Source organism: Lepeophtheirus salmonis, chromosome 1, assembly GCF_016086655.4.
Source record: "Lepeophtheirus salmonis chromosome 1, UVic_Lsal_1.4, whole genome shotgun sequence".
Classification (NCBI taxonomy): domain Eukaryota; kingdom Metazoa; phylum Arthropoda; class Copepoda; order Siphonostomatoida; family Caligidae; genus Lepeophtheirus; species Lepeophtheirus salmonis.
This window is the reverse complement of record NC_052131.2, coordinates 37464905-37489269: the sequence shown is the minus strand read 5'-3', so window position 1 is coordinate 37489269 and position 24365 is coordinate 37464905. Positions and strand designations below refer to the sequence as shown.

Sequence of the window (24365 nt, the reverse complement as noted above, 5' to 3'; positions counted from 1 at the left end):
ATCAAAATTTGGATTAAAGATGTCGACGACCTTAAGGAGCGGGCGTCCGTAGGATTAGCTTTTGGGGAGAGCTTGTTTCTTTGATTTTTGTTTGAAAAAATTCACAAAATGAAATTTTTCGATAAAGAATTTTAAAATATTTGACAAAAAGTTAAAATATTAAATTTTTTCTCAAATCCAGAGTTAAAAAAAATATTAAAAAAAAAATTTTAATTAAAATATAATTTTTTTTGGTAAGAAATTTCAAAAAATCCACCACAACTGTTTACAAAAAATTAATTTGAAAAAAAAAAATTCATACATTAAATTTTGTATACTACATTTTTTGATAAAATAATTTAAAGCTTAAATTTTTAGGAGAAAAATTTCAAAAGTCTATAGTTATTTAAAAAAATTAAACTTTTAGGAAAGGAATTTGAAAAAAAAAAAGAAATTGCGAAATTTTTTTATTCAATTTCAATTTTTTTCTTCAAATATACAAAAAAATTTAGTAAAAGCAGAAATTACTTCATTTGGAGGGAGTTTACAGCTCTTCCAGTACTCCTCTTGTGGGGCCCTTTACATTATTCTCCAATACATCTCAAACTGCAAAGTCCAGGAAATTGAGGTCAAGGCTGGAGGAGGGTCACATGGAGGCAGGCCAGAAGTTAGCCATATTGTTGATGCATAGATTTTGGTTCTTCTTGGTGGTATGGGGATGTATGGGACTTATTGATGTTGTAAGTGGTACGAATGGATATTTTTTGGCTTTTTCGGCACCAACATCGGCGTAGGGGAGACCACAAACGTGTTGCCTTTTTTGTTGTTGCTCCGACATGTTTTCAGCTGTCGTTTAATTTTTATTAAAATAACATAATAATTGAAAATAACGGGGATTAAGACGGAATTGAATACTTTTACCCGTTTTGGGTCTATATTCTGTACTACAATTTTAGTAAGACTAATTTAAATTTTAATTAGCTCTTATTTATGAATAATGCCAAAATATTCACTTGTTGAAACGATACTTAAAGCTTTAGAGTACTAGTTAAAATGGATAAAAGAAACTTTACTATGCTGTATTGTAGAAACATTATTTGTGATTTTATGCGAGGACCAATAAAGAGACGGAACGGATTTCAAGTCCCCTATTAAGGACTGTTACGACCCACCCAGTATAGCACACTATGACCAGGAATATCAACAGGTTGTTCACGCGTCAAATTCTTCTTGTACACGAATTTCGTACATTGTCCTTGCTAAATAAATAACAATGTTTTGCAAATAACAAGACCGAAAATAAACATTCCCCTCTAATCGAAGAACCATGTCGGTGCTGTATCAGAACCACTAAAATTTATGAGATGATCCGTTAAGAACCCGGAATTGTTAAAGAAAATAACTGCATAGAATCCGGAACGCAATCTAAATATATGTTACATCACTAATACGTACACTATTATATTGAAGGTTATGGGTAGTACAACTAATCAATAATATTATTTTAAAGATCAAGACCTTGAACAATGGGATATTATTAAGGATTATCTTATTTTGGTATACAAGCGATACATCACGAAGTTATTCACCTCACATAAAGGTTTACACTCCATTTTATGTCAATTAATGACTTTTTACTATTCATATCGCTGAGTCATAAGTGCTGAGAATATTGATTAGTTGAAACATCTTTTGTGATGATGTAAACAATTCCCTGCGGAATTTAGAAAAATTATTCCACAATTGGGCAGAGTTGGCTAATTACCTTCTAGTTTTGAATATTGCGTTTCTTTATCTTTTTAGAGACGAAGAGGTTACAAAACACAACAAAGATTATTAGTGTTCTGATCGTTGTTTGGCCCTCATATATATATTAGGGCCAAAATATAATCTTCTGACATATAATTTATGGTTTCAAATGTGTCTTCCTTGACCTGAAGTCATTATTAATGCATTTTTGCATCAAAAATCAATGTTGCATTTTTTATAGTGAGTTGAAACATTAGGTTTTTGTGAAATGTTTAACTTTTGTGTGAATAATTGGATTACCATGATAGCATTCTTTGAAACCAAGATACGATATATTGCAAAATATATTTCGGAGAAATGGAAAGACATCCTGTTAAGTTTATAGTTGGAAAAATTTTGTCAAGGTATTTTAGTTTTTTGTGTACTTTCTACCTCTTTTCTCTCAGCTAAATTACACCCGTAAAAATACGGTTATACATCATAATAAGAAGCCACATTAATTTAATATGGATGGTATACATCAAAATTGAATTAAAATACCCTGATTTCAAGTTATTTAATGTAGGAAAATGAATTACACAGGACTTCAAGTGAAGGAAACCCTACTTTAAGTGTAAGGATACATTTATGCTGAAAATATATAGGATAAAAACTCTTCAGGGCGAATCTTCCAGTCACCTGTTGATATATTGATCTCTAGTTAAATCATCTGTTAATGATGAAAGAATGCCTTTTTCTTCTTCGTTCCCAAGAGGAATGTTTAAAAGATTGGCAACATCGTTACCTAGATATCGAAACATTCCGTCCCAAATCATCAATAAGTTTATGAACGCCAAAAAAGGGAAACGCAAGAGACATCCTGATCTTGGAGTAAAAAGAATAGTGCATAAAACTGCCAAAAGTATCATGAACTAATTGTATGTGTCTAAATCCAAAAAATATTGTATCTAATATTATAATTGTATTTATATATTATTTTAGTAAATAAATGTGTATTACATATGTATCTATATTCAGAGGGAAATATTATTTTTTGCAATAATTTTTTTTTGTGTGGGGGTATTTAAAAAGTCCTACTTATATTTTTTTTTAACTGGAGTCTTGAATATATTATTATTTGTTTTATATAATGTTATTTTCTACAATATAGATGTTGTTTTATTGAAGTCCTATACTTGTGCCAAGAACATAATCTCTACGTATATCAACTTCCTTCATTTTGTTCTTTGCCTTGTCTCTAAATCGTGCCAAATATCATAAATTTATTGTTTGAAGGTTTCTCCGCAGCAAAAACAAAGTTGTGGGATTTCAATCTCCGTGCTTCATCCCTTTTTACTATATACCAGTATTATCCCACTTAAATACAAAATAAACCACATTTCTATGGCAACTATTGATTTTTATACATCTACAACCCATTACCTGTCATTGTTCTGAACGTTTGGCTAAGCTTGTATAATTCAATAAACTATGGCTGTTAAGCTCCGAATAATGGTCTAAAATTCAATGTCAAATAATCCTGTTTTTTTTTAAAGCCCTTTATTCTTTCTCTTTTTGAATCTCATAAAGGTCACAAAGAAACCATCTTGATCTAGTTATCTAAAGATCCACTAACCACAAACTTACGCACGCCATTATCTCGTTTTGATGACAATTTACAGCGTATTTATTTGTCAAATGTAGATTTTTCTACCTCTCTTCTTCCCCTTATTTGTGTCTAAACGTTGATTGGCTGAACTCAAATTAACTTTGTATTCTTGTAAAGCTACAGCTAACTATTTAATAACGAATAACTTTATAGTGGAAGACTCTTTCCACTGCTTTTGAAAGTGTTAGTTAATTAATTTAATTTTTGTTTTGTTGCTAAACTGTGATGATATGTATACTGTTATTCACCCAACACTCACATGTTGGGTGAATCACTGTCTTTATTTGCTTGTAAATGTCCTGATTTTACAACCTGTCCAGAGCGTCCCACATGTTTGTTCAAAACAGGATGGTCGTTCTCTCTAGTTTAATATACAATAGTGATTTTCTGTAAAAATATTAAAAAAATGTCAAATTAAAAATATAGAAGGATCCCAATCCTTTTTTAATGATTAATTAACAAACCTAAGATAATAAAAATTTCACAATTTTTACCCTCTCCCCTCTAAAACTGCCACGATTAGCACAACATTTCCTTTTTTTCAAAGTAAAAATATGGACAGCCTCGCTAATTTCTTATTCGCGTTGTTTACTTATATAAGTTTGTAAACAAAACAACAGAGACTGGCACCATCTGGCGGCGAAATAAAACAACTCCATTAATGATAATATTATTTCATATAAAGTAAAGGAGTATGTCTGGCACATAGGGGGCACTGCGAAAGTTTTTCTACGCATCTGCTATTTTTTTAAAACAACTAGTTTAAATAAGTTGCAGACGGTCACACCACCTAATGAGTCATTTATTTTTTAAGTTTGCGCATGTCCTATTGGTAATTGTAAATTATCAAAAGGTATTTTTTCACAAAAAAAAAAATATATGAAAATGTTCACAGCTTATAAGAGAACTTATTTGAAATGAACAAATCAATGTTTAAAATACTGATTTGCTGAAAAGAAGCAAGCACATCGACAGTTGACAACAAAGAACATTGTATGTATATAAATGCCGAATAATTTCAAAGATGGAAATAAATAGCTAACATGTAACATGTGGATTATATCGTGATCTACGTATTGAAGGATTGCATGAGAATCAGAGAATTCAACAACGGCTTATAACATAACAAATTACATGTGAACTACGATGTACTTTTAAGAGAACATCCTATGTTTATATGTATATTACACTATGCATACCGGAAACAAGTATAAGTAATTTGCATGGATTTCATGTCGGAATAATTGCCATCCCTGCAGCTATTTATACATTTGTGTATATATTAGGGTAGCCCTTTAAAGTGATTTTTTTATCATGTACTTGTCTAATCCTTCCATTGTCTTCCTTTCATAATATAACTTTGCTATGCAAAAAACTTTGACTTATATTGCAGTAGTCCCCGGCAATGCTCGTGCTAATTAGGCTCAATTTTACACGCAAAAGTCCTGGGATGTTTCATTAATACGACTAAAATGTTATTTCTTAGATGAAAAATATGTATATACATCAGGGAGCACTATATAAAGTGGGCTTTGTACACCCACTCAATAGACAATTGAGCCTTTTCATTTTCCCCGCGGAGAATTCAATGCTTCCTTAATGAAAAGATTTGTACATATTCATCAAATGATTATTTGAGGCTCTTTTCCTAGACTGTTTCAATATTTAATTTAATGGCTATTTGATATAGTAATAATATTTTTATTTATTTTTTAAAACACCATTTTTTTTTTCATGATTAAATTTTATTTTTTCAATGGGCCTTCCCAATTGGTTTTCAAATTTTTGATAGCTCAAAACTGCCAGCTGACATTCCATTTTTACGGCTCTAATAGTCCAAGAGTGGGTTGTCACTCCCCTCCTTCAGCATTGCCCTTGGTCCTAATGCTATCTGGAAGTATAATGATTTGAGATTCAAGTAACCCCTACAAAAAATAGTATATATGATTAAAATCAGGAATAGATATATTTCCTTCCCACCCAAGTCGTTACAGTTCTCTTGATTACACCTGAATAGATTATCCCCCCCATACAAGTAGTGATAGAACGGATCATGTATCTGGGTCGGTCCGAACTACATGTGTATGGTATAAGTAAACTTGTATTATTCAAAAAGATTAAAGATCTGAGACACGAACCGGCTTTGGGGCACTCAAACTTTTAAGGATCTTAAAAAGATCCTAGGGATTTGTCGAATCTTCAAAAGTTTATAGCATTGCTTATTACTTAATCCGAGTTCAAAATAAATCCAATTTATATCCAATTTAGCATCTCTATTTATCTTTATTTGTGTTTGAAGCTACATATAGTTAAACAGTTGCATCACACGGTTATTACTAATGATGCCCAAATAATCCATAATTTTTGAGCTAAATAAGCACATAAAAGCTATGAGTTTTCCAGTAGAGCCATAAATCGCAATGAAAAGAAAAATTGATGTACTTAATATTTTGAGAGGAAAAATGGGTTGTAAAAACCTCAATAGATTTGGCGGTAAGATAGATAGAATAAACGGGAGTGCATAACATAAGATACTCTGTTGTTTTGGAAGGAAACACTTAGAGAGTGTATAATCAGTGTTATTACTATGGAACAATTGCACCAATAAACATTTTTTACCTTTAAATGCAAAAAAAAAAATATATAAATAAATTTAAATAAAAACCGAAAATCTAAATAAATCTTAATAACATAATTTGAACATCCCTAGAACTTATTATACACGACGTTACCTTACTAACACAAAAATTTATACTTTATATGGCTGTCAACTGTCGATGTTTCTGTTTCTTTTCCTCGAAGCAGTGTTATTAATTGATTGGTAGGATTCAAATTACTTCTTACTAAGTTTTTAACAATCATCAACTACTATTAAATAATAATTTCATAGTTGGAAGAAATGGCTACCTATCAACTTATTTTGAGCCTTTTTCTATTTAATTTCGTAGATGAAGTTGTGAGATACAATAAAGGTAACGACGTGTTCAATATTATTCTAATAATTCTATTAACAGTAATAATATTGAGTTATCAATTGTTTTTGGAATTAGTAATCAGGGAAAATTTGAAATAAGTAACCGTCTAAATTACCTGAAATTTACTCGAATATTTATGTATAAATATTCAAACCCTCACGGATTCGAAAAAAATTGGACCCGTCTTATTTTTACCTACAAGGCCTTTTATAACATTAATATTATTTTTAAGAGAACGAATATGAGTTCAGACGCCTCCGTTTGTGATATTTTGCCTTTCTTGCTTATCAAAACTACATATGATCACTGTGAATACGTGTTCTTGCTCATGGAATTGAAATCCCTTACCTCTTCATATACTCGAGTCAGAGAAAAATACATATTTATAGGTATGTCAAGAAAAAATGATTATTTTTTATATAATAATTATTATGAAGTTTTAGCTTAAACATGCAATGGTCCAAATATTGCCCTACCTGGTTCGAAAAAGGCGGAGTCTTTGCAGTTTTTCTTAGCAAAAAAAACAAAAAAAACCCTTTTTGTTAGCTGGACTTGTCACACTTTTCATGAGTATTAGTTTGTTTAGTCTATTTGTACACTAGATGGCGCATCAAATTTCAAAAAATCGTCATAACAAGAATAAAAACGCATACTTATTAATACTAAATTATGTATCTTGGAGTTGACACTAAGACTATTTTAATTCAGTATAGTGTGACAAAATTGGCCGCTTAATAGATACAATACTATAACTTAAATCATATATATTCAAATATTTCTCAAATCAGCCAGAGAGACTCAGAAGTCTAAAAATATAAGCAATGAGTGACTAAATAGTAAAACATTCACTCTCTGCATACGAATCAAATATTTGTGGGAACACGATATAACATTGTAAGGAACTATTAATACCTTACCTTTGTTTCTTTTTGATGTAGAGTTAGATGAGAGAACCGCATTTTGAAGGACGAGTTTTCGGAATTCCTCATATGATAATAATGTGTCCGGCTGTAAAATAAACATTGATAGAAAGAAATACAGTTAAGGTTGAGTAAATTATAAAGAATAATTTTTATAGATATGTATTTAATAATTTAATATGGTGGGCGTAAGGATTTGTGATTAAATTGAGTGTGTTGTCCGTATATTCAATAATACATAAATCTATCAAAACATCAATAATACTTCTTTAACGCATATTTATCCACTTTTGTGACTCATTGTTTAACAAAAATTACTTATCTATTTTCATTTTTCGATATCAAGTTATCCATGATTTTTCAGTGAGTTTTCTTGAAGTGGCTAAAATTTAGTATCCATTGTTTTATCAATTTCTAATCGATGTTTTGTGTGTTTAAAATATAATTATTACATCACAATGGCCATGGTCTGGCTATAAGTTTTTTAAATAAGCTACAAAGTAAAGAAGAGTAATATACAAAAATGAGTTAATGATTACACAACCTCTTCATATTTTGTTATTCACAAATTTGTCAAAGTTTAATCAAATTTGTTTTTTTTATTCTATACATAAATTGAAAAAGTAACAAGCTTAAATAATATCTGTTTATCTTATCAAAACTATACAAACATATACAATTCATGGCCATTGTAAATATCATGTTCTGATTTTCACAGTATTAGAATATGGGGGGAAAAAATAACAACCTTTTCCTCAACAAATAGATGAGTTATAAACTTGAGAAATGGTCAAAGGGTTTATTAATACCCATTTTTTGATTTATTATATTTTGTAAAGTGAAATGGGGTATTCTGTGCAATTTTGCCCTCACGTCATAGTTTATCTTTCTATCTCGAAATTGAAGACAGCGAGAGATAATAGTTGACATTCAATTATTGTAACCTTTTAATAATAAGGAAATAACTTTGGTACGTAAAGCGTAGAGACGCAAAGTTCTTTTTTATTCTCTTTCATGAAATTGTGGATTTGATGGTATATATGTTCTTTACGATGATACCCATTACTTTCCTCTTCTAAGAAAAAGTATATGTGAAATATACTTCCCGAAATTGACTTATTCGATAACTTAGGATCAAAACATTTGCTTTTGCAAGGATTGCTAAATAAAAGAATTGGAAATTTGGACTACTTTAACTTACTGTTTTTAATTTATTTCAGGATAGCTTACCCTCTTTATTTAATTATGCCCTTCCCCCCAATGTGACCATCCATTTACCATACAATATATTCTTCTCTTCACTTAGTGTCTCTACGCTTTACGTACCAAAGTTATTTTCTTATAATTAAAAGGCTTGAATAATTGAATTTCAACTATCCTCTATTGCAGTCTCCAATTTCAAAATACACAGAGAAAGTATGACGTGTGGGCAAACCTGTACAGGCTACCCGTAAAATCTCATTAAAAATGATCACAATAAGTCGATTTGTGTTGAGCGTGTTGAAAAATATCAGGAAAGTATTTGAGTTAGACTTTAAGGGCATTGCCCAGAGTAATTAGATGTCTGGTAAAAGACACATTTTGCTTTAATAATAAAGAAGAAGCCTCCCGGAGAAATCCTCAGTATTATTCTTCGTTTTTCAGGAGCATACTCACGTCTAACTACTCAATACGGATATCAGTTCATATGTCAATAATAACCCATAATAAGATTTGGAGGAAAAAAATAAATAGATGTGGTGAATTATGATTATTTTAGTCTATAGAGCGCTCACTAGCACAAAAAATATTTATATATATACACGTTTAATATTACATAAAAAACACCTGGGATAGTTGATTTATTTTTACGTAGGAACCATTATATTCTATTGAAACGTTAACATATACCGTTCATGCAAACGAATTATGACATACATCAGAGAGCAATAACAACATAAATAGAAACAGTTCTCCTTGTAAACATATTTGGTGCCCCAAAAACATATCTGTAATATCTATTGATACGAATACATTGTTATTTCTTAGATCAAAACAATGTACATATTATACATTATGCAGGACTATATACAATGTACCCTGTATACACACTCGATTCTACATGGACGTACTTGAAATATTTCATTAATGCTATTACATTGTTATTTTTTAGATCAAAACTATGTATATGATATACATCAGGGAGAGCTATATTCAGAAGACCCTCTATACACGCTCGATGCTACATGCGAAACGACTGATCGATCTACATGGACTACATTGTTATGTCTTCATTTGGTTCAAAGATTAATACAAATATATATATACAGATAAAATTTGCCTTAATAATATAGATTGGAGGAATTATAATAATCAATTATTTATCACCATTTAGAGGTTAACAAACTTTTTTTTGCAACCTTGTATTCAATTCAAGCAAAAAAAGAATTATTTTTTAAGTGGATTAATAGAAAGGATAAATTCCTAAATCTTTGTATCCTTTTGATAAAAATATAAAGATATTGAATTACTTTGAAAGTTCGGCAAATAACAAAGACATAAAACTTCATTGTTTCCTTTTCTCTCTCTTTCCTTGTCTGTTTCTCTTTTCTCCCTATGAATCTAAGCAAAATACTTTTCCTATAAAATTAATTCAAAAAGAGATTTACCCTTGAAATATTTTGATGGTCTTATCACAAGTTGACCACGATACATTTTATTATTGGGGAAGGACTTTGTTTTATATTAAAGTACAGACTTTTAGCAATCAAATGCGATATTCATTCTTTATTTTGATTTATTATTCTCGAAGCAAGGGTGAAAAATAAACTTGGTTTATTTTTGTTATTATTTGAAAGCTACATTTAATGACATATCGCTTATTTATCATGAGATCCACCTTTTTTGATAACCTCAGCCACACGGTACCGAAAGCTTTGGTTGCCCTGGGCGACTTCCTGTGGAAGCAATTTGCCTTTGTACTGGTTTTGGTTTTGCACTTTGAACATACATTCTTTAGATGGATGGGGTACAAGGCCCATAAGGCCAAAAAGTGTAGAAGGTAATGGACACAAAATTATCTCACTTTTAGAGCCCGGATTTTGGGCCTGCAAACAGTCCAAACCTGACCCTATGCAATTTCTATCACTGGAAGAGGATCGAGTATGAGGCCTGTGACAAGTATCATTCGTCTGTGGAAGCCCTCAAGAAGTCCATTGCCCGTATATGGCCAGGGTCTGCGCTGTGCGGACGAAGTCATCAAGAAAGGCGGATCTCATTATAAATAATTGAATGTCATTAAATGTAGATTTCAAATAATAATAATAAAAAATATGGCTCTACCCTCTCTAGTTCTTTGGTTGTAAGCCCTTAAAGAGTTTCCTAATTTATCTGAACCACCCTGTAATCTATACTTGGAAAAAGCGCTCTTATTTTTTACCCTCAGTTACTTTAACTAAAGACTATTTTTTAAAGTATAATAGTTATGAAATTAAAATGTAATTAAATTCAACAATCGTGTAATGGTCGTCTTAAGGAAGTAAAAGGTTTTTTAAATTGATCTATTTATTTTATGTTAGATGAGTAATTGTTGATAAAAAAGTATTTTTACTCCTGTGAACATTCATAACACGATAGTTTTTTCCAATTTTCTTATTCGTTTCATAACTATTCGACCTATAAACAAAATAGCCTTAAGTTAGTCAAAAAAAGAAATGGACAAATTACATTGTATATTCCATGTATATAGTAACCCTTGGTACATGTTAATTATATATAGATCCCAGTAGTGCTTAATATGCATTATTTCTCAAGGATTTAAAGTCTTGAACAAGGGGGGACTTAATTATAATTCAACCCCTAAAGGAATATATTCACTTTGCATTGTAAATGGGTCAATTATGGAAAAACAATTATAAAGAGCCCTTATCATGCCGATAAAGTTTGACCTTGCAAGGCCATTAAGGACTCTCTTGATTTATTACATGCAATTTATTCAAGTAGTATGCTTATATTGTGAATGCACATTCATGCTAGTTTTTTCTTGAAGGCAAAGTCCTGGACATATTTTGTAGGTATTGTGGGACTGATGTTTTGTCCATTTTATCTCAAAATGTAAGAGTATTGGAGGGATAAGGAGGCAATTGTCAGAGATATTGTATAACAAATATAGAGTTTCATTCAGGGCAATTTACTTTCGTTTTATATATGTTGAGCCTCATCTAGAAAATATTATTTTTATAGCATGGACGCTTTATAAATTGAGAAGTACTGATTTCATCCATAATACATCTGTATAATCCGTCTAGATCGAATTTTTAGCCCTTTTTTTTGGGGACAGGTCATACCTAGCATTTAAAAAAGTTAGTTTGATCCAAATAGAATCATAACGGTCCCAGACCGGTCTGGGATTTTCAGACCGAAAGGTAGTAATATTATTTAGCCAGAACCGATTAAGTTACCATATTACAATGGCCCCAGGACCCTTTCAAGATATTATCCATTCGGGGGAGGGGTGTGTGTGGCTTTCCATAATTATCAACATAGTAGTATAATTAGGTTGTTTACCTATTGATATAGGTAGAAATGTAAAAGTTGTGTAAATCCTTGAGAGTAAAGTATATGTTGTTCAACTTTGTTAGTCGACATATCTGCTGACAGAGATCACTATAAAAGTATTTGTCATGCATGCATTCTAATACGTTTGAATTTTCAGAATAGGGAGAAATTATTTCTAAAAACAATAACATCTAACATGATACCAACATATACTGTGCTTAGGGGGATTTTGACAGCTCATTCCCGCACTGAGGTTTGAGCTTCTTCACATGATGAAAACTCCTTTGAATATCAAGTTAATTTGTGATTGTACTATGATAGTAAATAAGGTATGATTGACCTTGACCATATTTGTTTCACTTTAATATTTCCTGTTCATATCCGTTAGACTTGATGAAAATTTTATCATACGAAGGTAAAACCAATATCTCACTGTATAAATAAAAAAAATACAATAGAAAGTTCAGCTCGATACAAGAGGCTTAATTTGTCCTTTAAATATAGTCATAACAGTCGTATAGTTTTTTCAATCAATAGTTTCACATTTTGACGCTATATAGAGATGTAATACTTACAAAATAGAACTGATGGAAAAAACTGAATTACATCAATGCAAAAAAAATAGAAAAAAGTAGACGATTCATTTACAGAGCATTTAGATTTGATAAAAGCAGACAGGATTTCAGAGGTTCAAACATGACGGGTACGCGGTTTTTTGACATGTTATGTAACCCTTTAGGTTATTAATCAAAACATACTATAAAAAATATCACATGACTTAAGTCAAAGCATCAAATTATGTATTTGATTTACAATTTACCTCATGTCTCATGAGGCCTCATTTAAAAATAATGTCACTTCGATTTTTAAGATTATTTTAAAGCTTTGCATATTATGTAGGCAGAAGCGATTTAGTTGCCATAATACAATATAGGTAACATTGATTGGGTCTAGAGGCGTTCCAAGATTTCATCATTTCGTGGGAGGAGGGTGTGTGGCTTTGCACAATTATCAACATCGTAGTATAAGTACGTTTATTATATATATATATTTATAGGGTGAGTTCTTTATTTAACAACGAACATTAGGTCCTACGCAGATAGAACGTTACTTGTTGTTTTAGTGGATAGCCAGAAGTGTTTGACCTCCTTTAAATAAAATGGCATCGATCAACAAAGTATTTATTGTACAATCGGGGTATAAATGCCTGCACAGGTCTTTTTTCTTTTCTTTGGACGTATAAAGGAACTGGAATAGTCTGTTGGTGATTATGAATCAAGAACAAGGCTTGCAGATCACAAGATGAGGTAAGAGTTGTTTTGAATTTCTTGAACACAGTGTTTGGCCTTGTAAATCATTTAACCGATTCCAAATAAACTTTTTTGTGTAGAGGAGCAATTGAATAAAAGACCTACAGATCCTCCAGCAATAGAATATCCGAGCTGCTGTCCAGGGTACAATATGAATTCCGGAATCTACCTACAGAATTTCATCAAGACCCACTTCCGTTTTAGAGGTTTAGTCGAAGCTGATATTGTCGGCAAAGGAAATTATATTTACTATTAATATTTATAATTTATTCAGCTTTCCATTAGGCACTGGTTTTTATTAATCAGAAAATCAATCGTGTTGGTTTGTATGTATTCGAGGGGGGCTTCTCCAAAAGGAATTAGCAACACCACTGGAGGGTACTTTGCTTTTTTACACGTTATATAACCTCTCACGTTAGAAATCTACTCGTATATAGGTAGATATATAACCAAAAACAATTGGCATAAAAGAAAATAAACTATTTAGGCAGGTACTGGGAACATCATTACGCAATGGGGCAAAAACCTTTATTTGTGCGTTGCGAATCCTGTTATTGATGAGTTTCATGTGAGAACATAAAAATTTCATCCACATGAAATTACGTTTTAAATGAATTTGTTTTTAAAGTATGTGTGTTCTTGAAGATAGAGATAATTTAATTTTGGGAATCCTTGAATATTATCATGAAAGGAATTTGACTCTCGAAAAAATATATACAAATAAGGGTCTGTAAAGGGTAATTTATTTTTATAAAGGGCTCATAGACTAATGAGGAATTTAATGATGTGAGGAAACTCTTTCTTCGCCATGAATCCTCGATTACTTTGTTGCTTCAACAGAGTTTTGAAGGGCTAATCCCTTTCTTATTCATTAAATTGCTAGAACAATGTTGTCAATATGTTTAAAAATTTAATTTATTAAGACAATTTGGATCTAAATATATTAGAAGGATCCTTATATCCCAAGTATCTTTGATCTTGATGTTTTAAGAAAGCCGCCTTAAGGCATGGTACTGCATTACAAGACATTTTTCTATCTATAAAAAGTTATTTATTTTATTAAATGTTTACATATGTTGTAGTCAAGCTCTGAGTAATTTTTAACATTTATTAAATAACAAATACGTAGTTTGGGAATGAATGAGTGAACTACCAACTGTATATGCACCTTCTATTTAGAGAAAAGGCTCACAGAAACAATACATTTAAATAGATGACTTAAAAAACAAAGGATTTTGTCTTTAATTAATCATTCAAATACTATAGAAAATAATGTCAAATAAAAGCTGAATTAAAAAAATATATTAAGTTGCCATCAATAATGGTCTTGACTCCACCTCCAAAAACGAAAGAAGGTATTGATTACAGTCTCCTCTGGCAGATTCTCCTGTAACCTGGTCATCAGATCAAGTTTTGTGCCGCGGAAGGATCTGTTGGTGTGCCGCTCAACTACACCCCACACAAATAAGTCCATGGGGTTGAGATCCAATGTGTTTGGAGGTAAAACCCAGGTCCAACAAAGTAAAAAAAATCTGACAACCACCTAAGCGATTTTTTTTTGTTTTTGCTGTGTGGAAGTAGATTCTTATTGCCAGACGAATTGCCTTCCAGTTCTTTTTAGACTATCTACACAAAGGACATGTCCAGCTTTAAAAAAGTTTGCAATCCCAACATTGTCTGGTCTGGCGTGAATTGCAACAAGGATACTTCGCCTTTTCCAAGAGAGTGTATATTTCGATGCCATTAAAAACAAAACAAAAAAACACAAAAATCTTCTGGCTAGCGCCCAAAATTACAAGCAACATCCTATCTGACCATGCACTCAAAGTACATTGTTAAACACGGGCGCACACTGTAAAAAGATATGGATATACTTGAACTCAATCAAAGGATGGATTAAGTCTTCACCTTTTTGAATTAGCATAACTGTCATATTATATATATTTTTACATATACATATAATATTCTGGTTGTAATATAGACAGAGTTTTAAATTTGTTATAAATATACACATTACATTAATCATAACCTGATGTTACGGTAATCTTTCCGTTACTTCTTTAAGCTTTTATCCACCTTGATTTAGAAATAGCTTTTTTTATTATTGAGGTTTTAATTGATGTTTTTTATTCGTTGCTATTATTATCCAGACCAGCGATGAATATATAAAAAATGGAGATGTACCAAGGTGAAGAGGAATGTTATATCCTCTATAGAAAATGTCTTGTTGGATAACAGTTTATAAATTAAATATCTTTCACTATCTACAAAAAAATAATATCTTTGTCTCCAACTACTGCGCTTAATATTTTAAAATTACGTGACTACTTGATCAAATAAATAACAATGTAGAAACAATGGCTTGTAGCTAAGGCTTAGCTTGTCATATTAAAGGACGAAATTATATTATTAAGACGAAGGTGTGTCCGTCTGTTTTACTCCGAGTATTGCCACGTACTCCCACTAGTATTTCCATATGTAGCTAATACTAAAAGCTAATCTACCGGGTTGTACATTGAAATCTGAACACTTCATTATTCAATTATAAATGAAAGTTGAGGTATTAAATCTAATTCGTATTTTGATATATTTAAGTATAAACAATAAGATGGAAAACAAAACTAACCTCAGGTCTTTAGTTTACATACAAATCAAGAAAATGGTACTTGAACGTGATCAAACGAATTTCAAAAATGCCAAACTGGACCTGGATTCTCTCAAGTCCATCAAGGGACTTACAAGAGATCTTGGGATTTCACACCAGACTTTCGAGAAAGCTATCAAAGAAGTGGATGGAAAGAGTCTTGTGAGGTTGGAGAGGCCACTTTTGACACCAGCAATGAAAGAAACCCGTCTTCTCCGTAGCAAGACTCTTTTGAATGAGTCTTTTATGTTCTTTAGAACTCTTTTGGACACTTTTGCACTCCTACAGCCTTTATCTGAACCCCCTTGACTAAACCTTTTGGGTGCATGTCGAGGGAAAGGCCAGCCATGTCCGTCATCGAAGTACCGAACCCATCAAACCCATTGTCAACCAGAACTGGGACGCCATGACAGATGACTACAACTGCAGCGAGTACCAGGCATTCCACCCCCGCCTGGAGCCAATCATTGCCACAACTGGCGGCTACATTAATGATTAAGAGAGTTCAGATACATAACTATTTATAGTATTAATATTTTTGATAATCTATTGTTAATTAATAAATTATATCTTGTTGCAGTTTAAAATTTAAAGTGTTCAGATTTTAATGGACCACTCGGCGGCTTATATTTGCAAAATATCAATTTAAGATAGGGGTAGATAAATACACCAGGGAAGCATAAACGTTATCTCATATTTAGAATATAAAAAATATAAACATTTTTTATATTGTTAATAGATAATAGAATAATATCAGATTTCTTACACGGTATTCGTTCATAGCATGGATTTTCTTGAGTTCTACATTCAAATCTCTTGTATAAAGCGTGTACGTTACAACTAAAAGTTGTGCCATATTTTGATTTATGTAGATTAGTGTTCTGATATTATAATTACATACTATGGTGCCTCTCACTCCCCAAATTTAAAAATATTTTTCTAATTGTAAACGTAGGCGGCTTCACTACTCTCCTTAAAATATTAATAGATTCACATCATTTCATATTCCAAAATGGTAAATCCAAAAGAAAAAGAAACTCTGAAGCCATATTTAATACAATACACTTGTGTATATATCTGTTTTGTATTAAAGTACACACATGATCAGTGATATAAAACCCTGTAAATTTTTTAACTCCCCTGTTTTTTGGAATTGGTACTATGAAGAATGATTTTCTTTTCCTTATCAGTTGTCATTATTATTTAATTTCTTAGTAGTGAATATCCTTTCTTAAATCAGGTATTCAATTAAATTCAAAATCTGATTGAAGACTGAAAATTTGTTTCGGATTTATAATTGTAAGTCCTTGTTTACTCAGAGTGGAATTGGGGATGGACATCCGAGAAAATTCTAAAAAAACGTCCTTGTTTATTTCTTTCTCTCCTTCCTCCCATGTCACAGCTGACTGTAACTTATAAAATGAAACGTCATGAGAAATCATGTTCTGGTTGCAACTATAAAAAGTTGCTTCTACATTCTGGGACATGTTTTATACGCCTCTAACAATAATATATCATTGCATTCAATAGACAATTACATACTATGAATTCATCATCCCATGATCTATTTAGAAGGTTAAGGTTTTATATATAGTATGAACGTTGTTTAAGGGTCCATGATTCCGGAACATGAATAGTATAATCAATACTTTTTTTAATGGAGAAACCTCAAATTCCCAAACTTGGAAAGTCCCGTTCAAAATATTAATAATGTGTTTGAATTGAACGCAAAAGACGTCTTACGTAGCAAACTTTGTTAAAGTACAAGAGGGCTCACAAGTTTTAAAAATAGGTGGGCGTGATATTTTTAATCTTACAAGTCATTAGTGTAATGGTGTTATTCGAATAGGCTCTCAAATTTTGAAATGTGCTCTCAAAAAATGGAGAGTCATGCATGCATATAAAATTAATTATTGACTTCCAATTAAACATCAAATTGCATTTTGTTGCTATTTTGGAGTTATAAACATTCAATGTTTGCTAGTTTAATAAATACTGTAATTTAGTATCAATTAAGAATAGTGGAAAACTATTTATATCCTTCATGTAATATACTCATGTTATACATAACGAATCAATTCATATACAGACGTAGGTGCTTTAATTTGACATTTTTGGAAATGATGCCACATAGATGACAACATTTTAAACATGTGACACTTTTTAAGGACCGACGACAGTGGGGATATTGAGGTTTTTTTTTTAGTTATTAAGATCCGAATCATCCCGACTCTAATTTGTAATAGAGTTCCTCAACATCTTAATGTAAATTTTTATGATATATTGAGTTGTAGTTTTTAGCTAGAATTAGTCATCGGACCAAAACTTAACATCAATTAAAGTATCAAAGCAATTAAATAATTACAATATAACATGTATAAAATAATGGAACACTTTTAAAAAAAATTTAATATACGACAGGAGAATCCTCTTGAACATAGAATAGTATCCAAGGGAATCAGATATACGTTATCAAATCACATGAAGGGCAATAATATAGTCTCAAGCAATGGGAAAATCAAAGTGAAAATCATGGAATTTGACTTGGTCTCGTGTTCAAATACTCAAAACCCTGTCTCGGATTAATAAAAAATGTATCATAAAGAGATCTTATTATTTGTGAAATATTTAATTGAGTATTTACACATTTGTTGGGGACTTTTGAAGAACCATACGCTCTTCATCAAAGAGTCTCTGAGTCTAGGCTTCTAACAGGTAATAATAAAAACTGATTTTATTAAATAAACATATAATTAATAGCTTTTTAATGAGCCCATGAAATAAACAAACATTTGCCGTCGGTAAATTAAATGATTTTCAATTAAGAGTTTTCATAAATGACTCAGGAATGTGTTGCAAATAAATAATGATACTCCTGATAAATATCAATTAACATTTCAAAGTCTGATTGAAGAATGATATTTTACCATGGTGCTGAAAAGATCCCCGCCAATACATAAATAATAATTTAGCGTTGAAATATATATAAGTATGTATGTTCATATACTTTTTGGAGGAAGGGGAAGCATTCGAATTTTATCCGAATATTTATGTCTAGCATTTGTTTAAATTTGTTTTTCATTCTTCAGAGAGAGTTGCATAGATTAAGTAAATTAAACATTGCAGTATTATCTTGGGGAATAGGCAGTTTTCATCATTTCCAGGGCTAAGCCTAAAAAATTATGTGCACCGTTATATAATCACTTATATAAATAAGTTTATTATGTATATAAATACTAGAAGAGGATGCCCGCGTTGCAGGGGTGAATAGAAACAAAGAAACGAGACAGAGGATTTATTTTGGTCAAAAACAGGCTCTTAATGACCTCAGAGGCTCAAAAAAAAATATCATAGGAACAGGTTTGGTTATTTTAAACCCTTACTTGCTAAATTTCACAATGATATCTTCGACCATTTTTTTTTTCATGTGTAAGGAAGTAATTGGAGGAAATAATTTCAACTTTGCACAATCACTATCTCCGATTTCGAGATAGAAAGATGAAGTATAGTGTGGGGGTAAGATTATTCAGTGTACCCCTGTTTTTTTAAACAAAAGTTTATAACTTTTTATTACATTTTAAGGCCCGTATTTTTTTAAATAAAACTTTTAGTAATATTTATCGAATAACATTATTTTTAAATGACAGAAATATTGTTTTTTAATCTATTTTTATAGATTAAAAAAATTGTAGTTTCTACATTTATTAAAAAAATATATCCAATACAGGAGTTCAAGAAGTCTGCCATCCCTAAAACCAGTCCTGCTGTTTGCTTAAATATACCATGAATATAATATTAATAGTTTTCATAAAATCTCCCCCGTCCCATACGCCTATCATTATATTATATAGTATGTATTGTAGCCAATCAAGGGCACTTTTATAGATTTGTAACATGCTAAATCATGGCGTACATATTATCAAGGAATTTCCAAATGAGGGATTCAATTGATACTTTAGCACTCCTTTCTTTCAAAAACAGTGGATTCAAATGGATTTACAACTATGAATTTACTCGTATCTACTATGTAAAGATGACTTTGGAAACGGAGGCCTGTTAAGTCATACCATGTATATTAAAATATACATGGAATGAAGGATGATCAAGCAATTTGAGACTTAGAAATGAATGTATACAACCAATTAATTCCATTCCTTGATTCTTGGACATTATCTTATAAACAAACATAGACTTTTCACTCCTTCTTGAGTGATGAAAATCCCTTTTGTAATACGTTCTTCACATCAATCATGATGACATGATGATTTACGGAACATTTAAAAACTCTTACCTAAGGATCAACTCTTTTATTTAACAAATCACATAGCAATCTTCTCAGAATACCTCAGGCAAAAATTTATGGTATCTAGTCCAATGGGACAAGGGCGTTGTTCACATAGCCGATGAAAGTGACGCCATTTTGTGTTTATTATTATTTTGGTAGTTTGTTTACTTATGAATGATGACCCAAACATTCAAATTGTTGTAGTAATAAATAGGTAAGTTAACAACATTGAGGATGCATCAAGAATTCAAAGATCTCGGATAAATAAGTTGGATGGGGGAGCCGTGTACCTAGGATATCAGTTGATGATAGAGAGAAAATAATAATAAAAAAAGATAACGAGGATTGGTACGGTAATAATCAAAAGCAGGACATTATTTAAATACAACCTTCATTGAACAAGGTGTTCGAGCTAATAGCAATAAATAACAATAGTTTCTATTGTTTTGGGCAATTAACTTTCACCTTCGACACTAATATAAGGGACCTCAGGTAAAAAAAAAAATATATCGACAGCTGTCAAGAAAATGTTCAAGTTAAAAGGATCACGACTAGTTTTTCATTCGCTCTTCACCTCGACCGTCAAAGGGGGATTCTTTTAATCAAAAAGATATGGTAGCTACTCTTTTGTATTTTTCTTGTTGCTAACAGTTAGTTATTATTTATATAATACCAATTAGTTATTAAATATATTGAGTTGATAATCTTACCAATGACTGAGTAAGAAATGACACGAATTTTCAACGAAGGTCTATGATGAATATTAATAAATATAGAAACCCAAATCCTATGTCATGATTTAAATAATACAAGCGTCAACTTATGGAAATGAATGAAAACAACTGAATGGAATATTTACTTCAAAGATCAAGTCGTGGATAACTCTGTTGATAGATTAGACAAATCAACAGCTGACAAAAGATAAAAAAATAGTTGCTCATCTTTTGTGGTAAGCATTGCTCAAATTGATTGAAACCAGAGAGTTTATTTACCCTTTAACACGTTCTCACAAAGGATTTTAGAAGAACGTTGATGGCTTTTTATTTAAGCTTAATTACCACCTATGCATAAAAAAAATGAGATGCATTTTTTGAAGGTCATACTTCCATTTAAGGACACTTAGTAGATATACTTTTGCAATCTATGGTCTATCAAGATGGTTATACCATTTCCATTGTTTCGTTTTAATAGGAGATACGTGCGAATTTGACTTTACTCAGTATTCGTTAAAAGAGGATCCTTGTAATACGAACATATAATTTTGTTTATCCCACTAATTTGTGCAATTATAATTTTGTATCCCAAATTGAAGAGTCTTTGACACTAATTAAATCTTTTTTTATTCAATGGAATTTTTTATTAAATAAGGAACTCAACCGTTTTAATGAATATTTTTATTTTATGTATGATTTAATTTAGAAATTTGTCATGGAAAAATGAACAAACTTGAAAGTATTTGTGAATATTAGAGATGTGGCCATGAATTTGAATATCCAATCCCTCGGACTAGATATGTAAGAGTACCAAAATGTTAATGTAACGTCTTGGAGTTAGCAAAAATAAAGTGTTTTCTCCTTCAGTGGGCCCTAGTCTAAACTCTCTACGGGTATTAGAGTTCACTTGTACCAAACTCGAGTCAAGTACGAGTCCTCATGCTCCAAGTGAAGAGATGTAGGTCAATTCCAGGCCCATTTCAAAACCATGAAGCCTCAAACCTGACTCCTACAACGACACTTTTATTCGACCTAATTATATTTTTTCAATTTTCTTATGTCGTATAAGCAACAGATTTTGGTACATTCTAAACTCTATTATAAATAAACATAGCTTAAATAGGGTTTAAAAAAAAACTAAAATCTACTAAAATACATATATAGGATCATGTATTACAAGTGGAACAAACTTGTAGTCAGTTGTCAAGATGGAGAAACACGATTACTCATCAAGTAGCGATTTGTTAATTTGAAATTTTCAAAATTCTTTAAATGCAAATAACTCTGTGATTAATTTTGCTAGAATGCTTTAAGTAATTTTGGAATGAGGGGAAATCAGATGGGGTATCTGATTTCCCCTCATTCCAAAATTACAAATTGGTTTAGTATGTCCAGATCAAGTAATCGGAAACAACTCTTGGACAATTTATGAAAGATTAATATTTTTATTTATGAAGTAAAATGGCTATTATAATTGTTTATATTTCATAAATTCATATAAATGTAAATATTGACATGTAAGAGTTAAAATACGGTAAAGTGTGAGTAAAACCAACGGCTTCAAATGGTACCACACGGCATATTAAAGTTTTGAAATTATGAAATGATTACTATTTCTTGAAAAAGTACAACACAGAGAAAAATGGAACCCTAGGGAGATTATTCATACATTTTTTTTCAACACTGTGTATAATTAAAAAATCTACTCAGTCTAAAACCATAACTTGATTGTAAAATCAATATTACCAACCCTAAGACCGTTTATGCAAGGTTAATATTTTTCTTTATGAAGTAAATTGGGTTGAATCCCATGGAGATCATATTAAAAATTTGGATACCATTACTATCCAAGTTATCGAATAAAACAAAAAAAATCGTCATAATGCATTTGTTCAGGATCTGAATGACGTCAAATTTTATTGCAATTGTAGTGCACCACCCTGTACAATGTACATACATAAAATTCAATCCTCTAAAAAAATCTGAATTAATTAATTATGAAAAAATAAATATTTGGCTATAAAAACAGTAACAAAGTGTTTGTTAACTATTCCATTTTTATCAAATCTCTGAGTGACTTGACGTTTTTACCCCTAGCCTATCACCCTTTGCAATTTAGCTGTCCCATTGTGGGTGTCCAAACTCATCCACTCTGTTAATTAATTATCATAGGGAGGGACAAAGGAAGAAGAGGTGCTCTTAATTAAATTTAATTATTGAAACCTAACTCATTCTTGTATTTCAGGTAGCTAGAAAATGGAATATATATTTTTAATGATTCTTTGTGAACATCTAATGGGGGTCTCACCTTGATGTCATTTATCAAAAATATTGAATAGGACACTCCTCCTCAACCTCGTACAAACGAACTATTAATCCATCAATTGTGAATATAATAATAATATATATTTTTTTTTTGTATACCTAGCATTTTGAATAGATCATCATTGAGGTTACAAAAATAGGATTGATACAGGTATGGGATATAAAAAGTGAATGTAGTAGATATCCATATGTATTCCAATCCTTGTCTTTTGTTCTATATAGGAGTGAGTGAACTAGAGGATTAACATACAAACATGTTTTGTCGTACAAATTAGCCCTTAATTACTTTGTCCCATCCCTTTTGTATATATATTTCATATCAGCTAAAGTTAATAGCTAAATACCATTTCTTCTTTAACAAATTATCTAAGCTTTAGACTGCCTGTTCTATAGGCCATCATGCTTTTGTAATTTCAATAGCTCAAATAAGCACGGGCTTGAGCAGCAAAACGTGGACTGTTGATTTTTGTTAATTTTATGTTTGATATAGGAGGGTTTAATAATTATTCTGTACATTCTGGTTCTGCCAGCCTTTGTGTAAGAACTAACTATAATAAAAAATTTTTTGTCTTGTGCTAGTAAAAAGTCAAAAGGCTGCACATCTTAGATCTCCTAGATAATGAAGATGACAGACAAAACCTCTCGAGGAAGGCAGGAAGTTGAGGGACAATTTAATAAGGGATCTGGAGTTCCTTTTCAGGTTGGAGAAAAATATGAAGGAAGAACCCACCAAATCAATTAATCACCTCACCAACAACTTCTCCGTGGCTCTGTGGGTCGGACAAACAGGAGGGTTGTGAAGGGCTTCCTTTTGACAGAGTTTATGAAGCTTGAGAAGCAAAGAGATGTGGCCCCTTCCTTGACAGAATGGAACCAGCTGGACTTTCCCATATAGGACACTTTGGAGAGGGAAACCAAACCCCAAATTTGGACCCACTGAAGGCTGCCATAGTGACTGCATGGGATAACTTCTGAGGAGTTTGCCATCAACTCCTGAATGGCTATACCAGCGATGTGCAAAGGCTTTTATTGATGCTGAAGTAGGACTTGTTTTTTAAAAGTTTTTTTTTGTTATTATTGAAAAAAATATATTGAAGTATTTCTGAAGCAACCTCTCCAGTCCACGTTTTGCACCCCAACTCTGTACAAATTTATATGATTAAAAGTACTTTTGATTTGCTATGGAATTAAAAACAAACGAAAATGTGTAGATTCAAATATAGACAATGGCATATTTTTGACAATTGTACACACGGCTATTGAGAACTGCATTCAATAACA

At 31.3% G+C, this 24365-nt stretch overlaps 1 protein-coding gene across 8 annotated transcripts in view; it reads right to left on the bottom strand.

Annotated features, from left to right (window-relative positions):
* LOC121118486 (rab11 family-interacting protein 4B) overlaps positions 1-24365 on the bottom strand; it is a 114984-nt gene that overhangs the window by 16304 nt on the left and 74315 nt on the right. For all 8 annotated transcript variants that reach the window (XM_040713074.2, XM_071892075.1, XM_040713076.2 and 5 more), the window contains one exon: positions 7269-7359. In XM_040713074.2, the coding sequence (XP_040569008.1) occupies positions 7269-7359 (91 nt within the window). The remainder of the gene's footprint in view (positions 1-7268; positions 7360-24365) is intronic.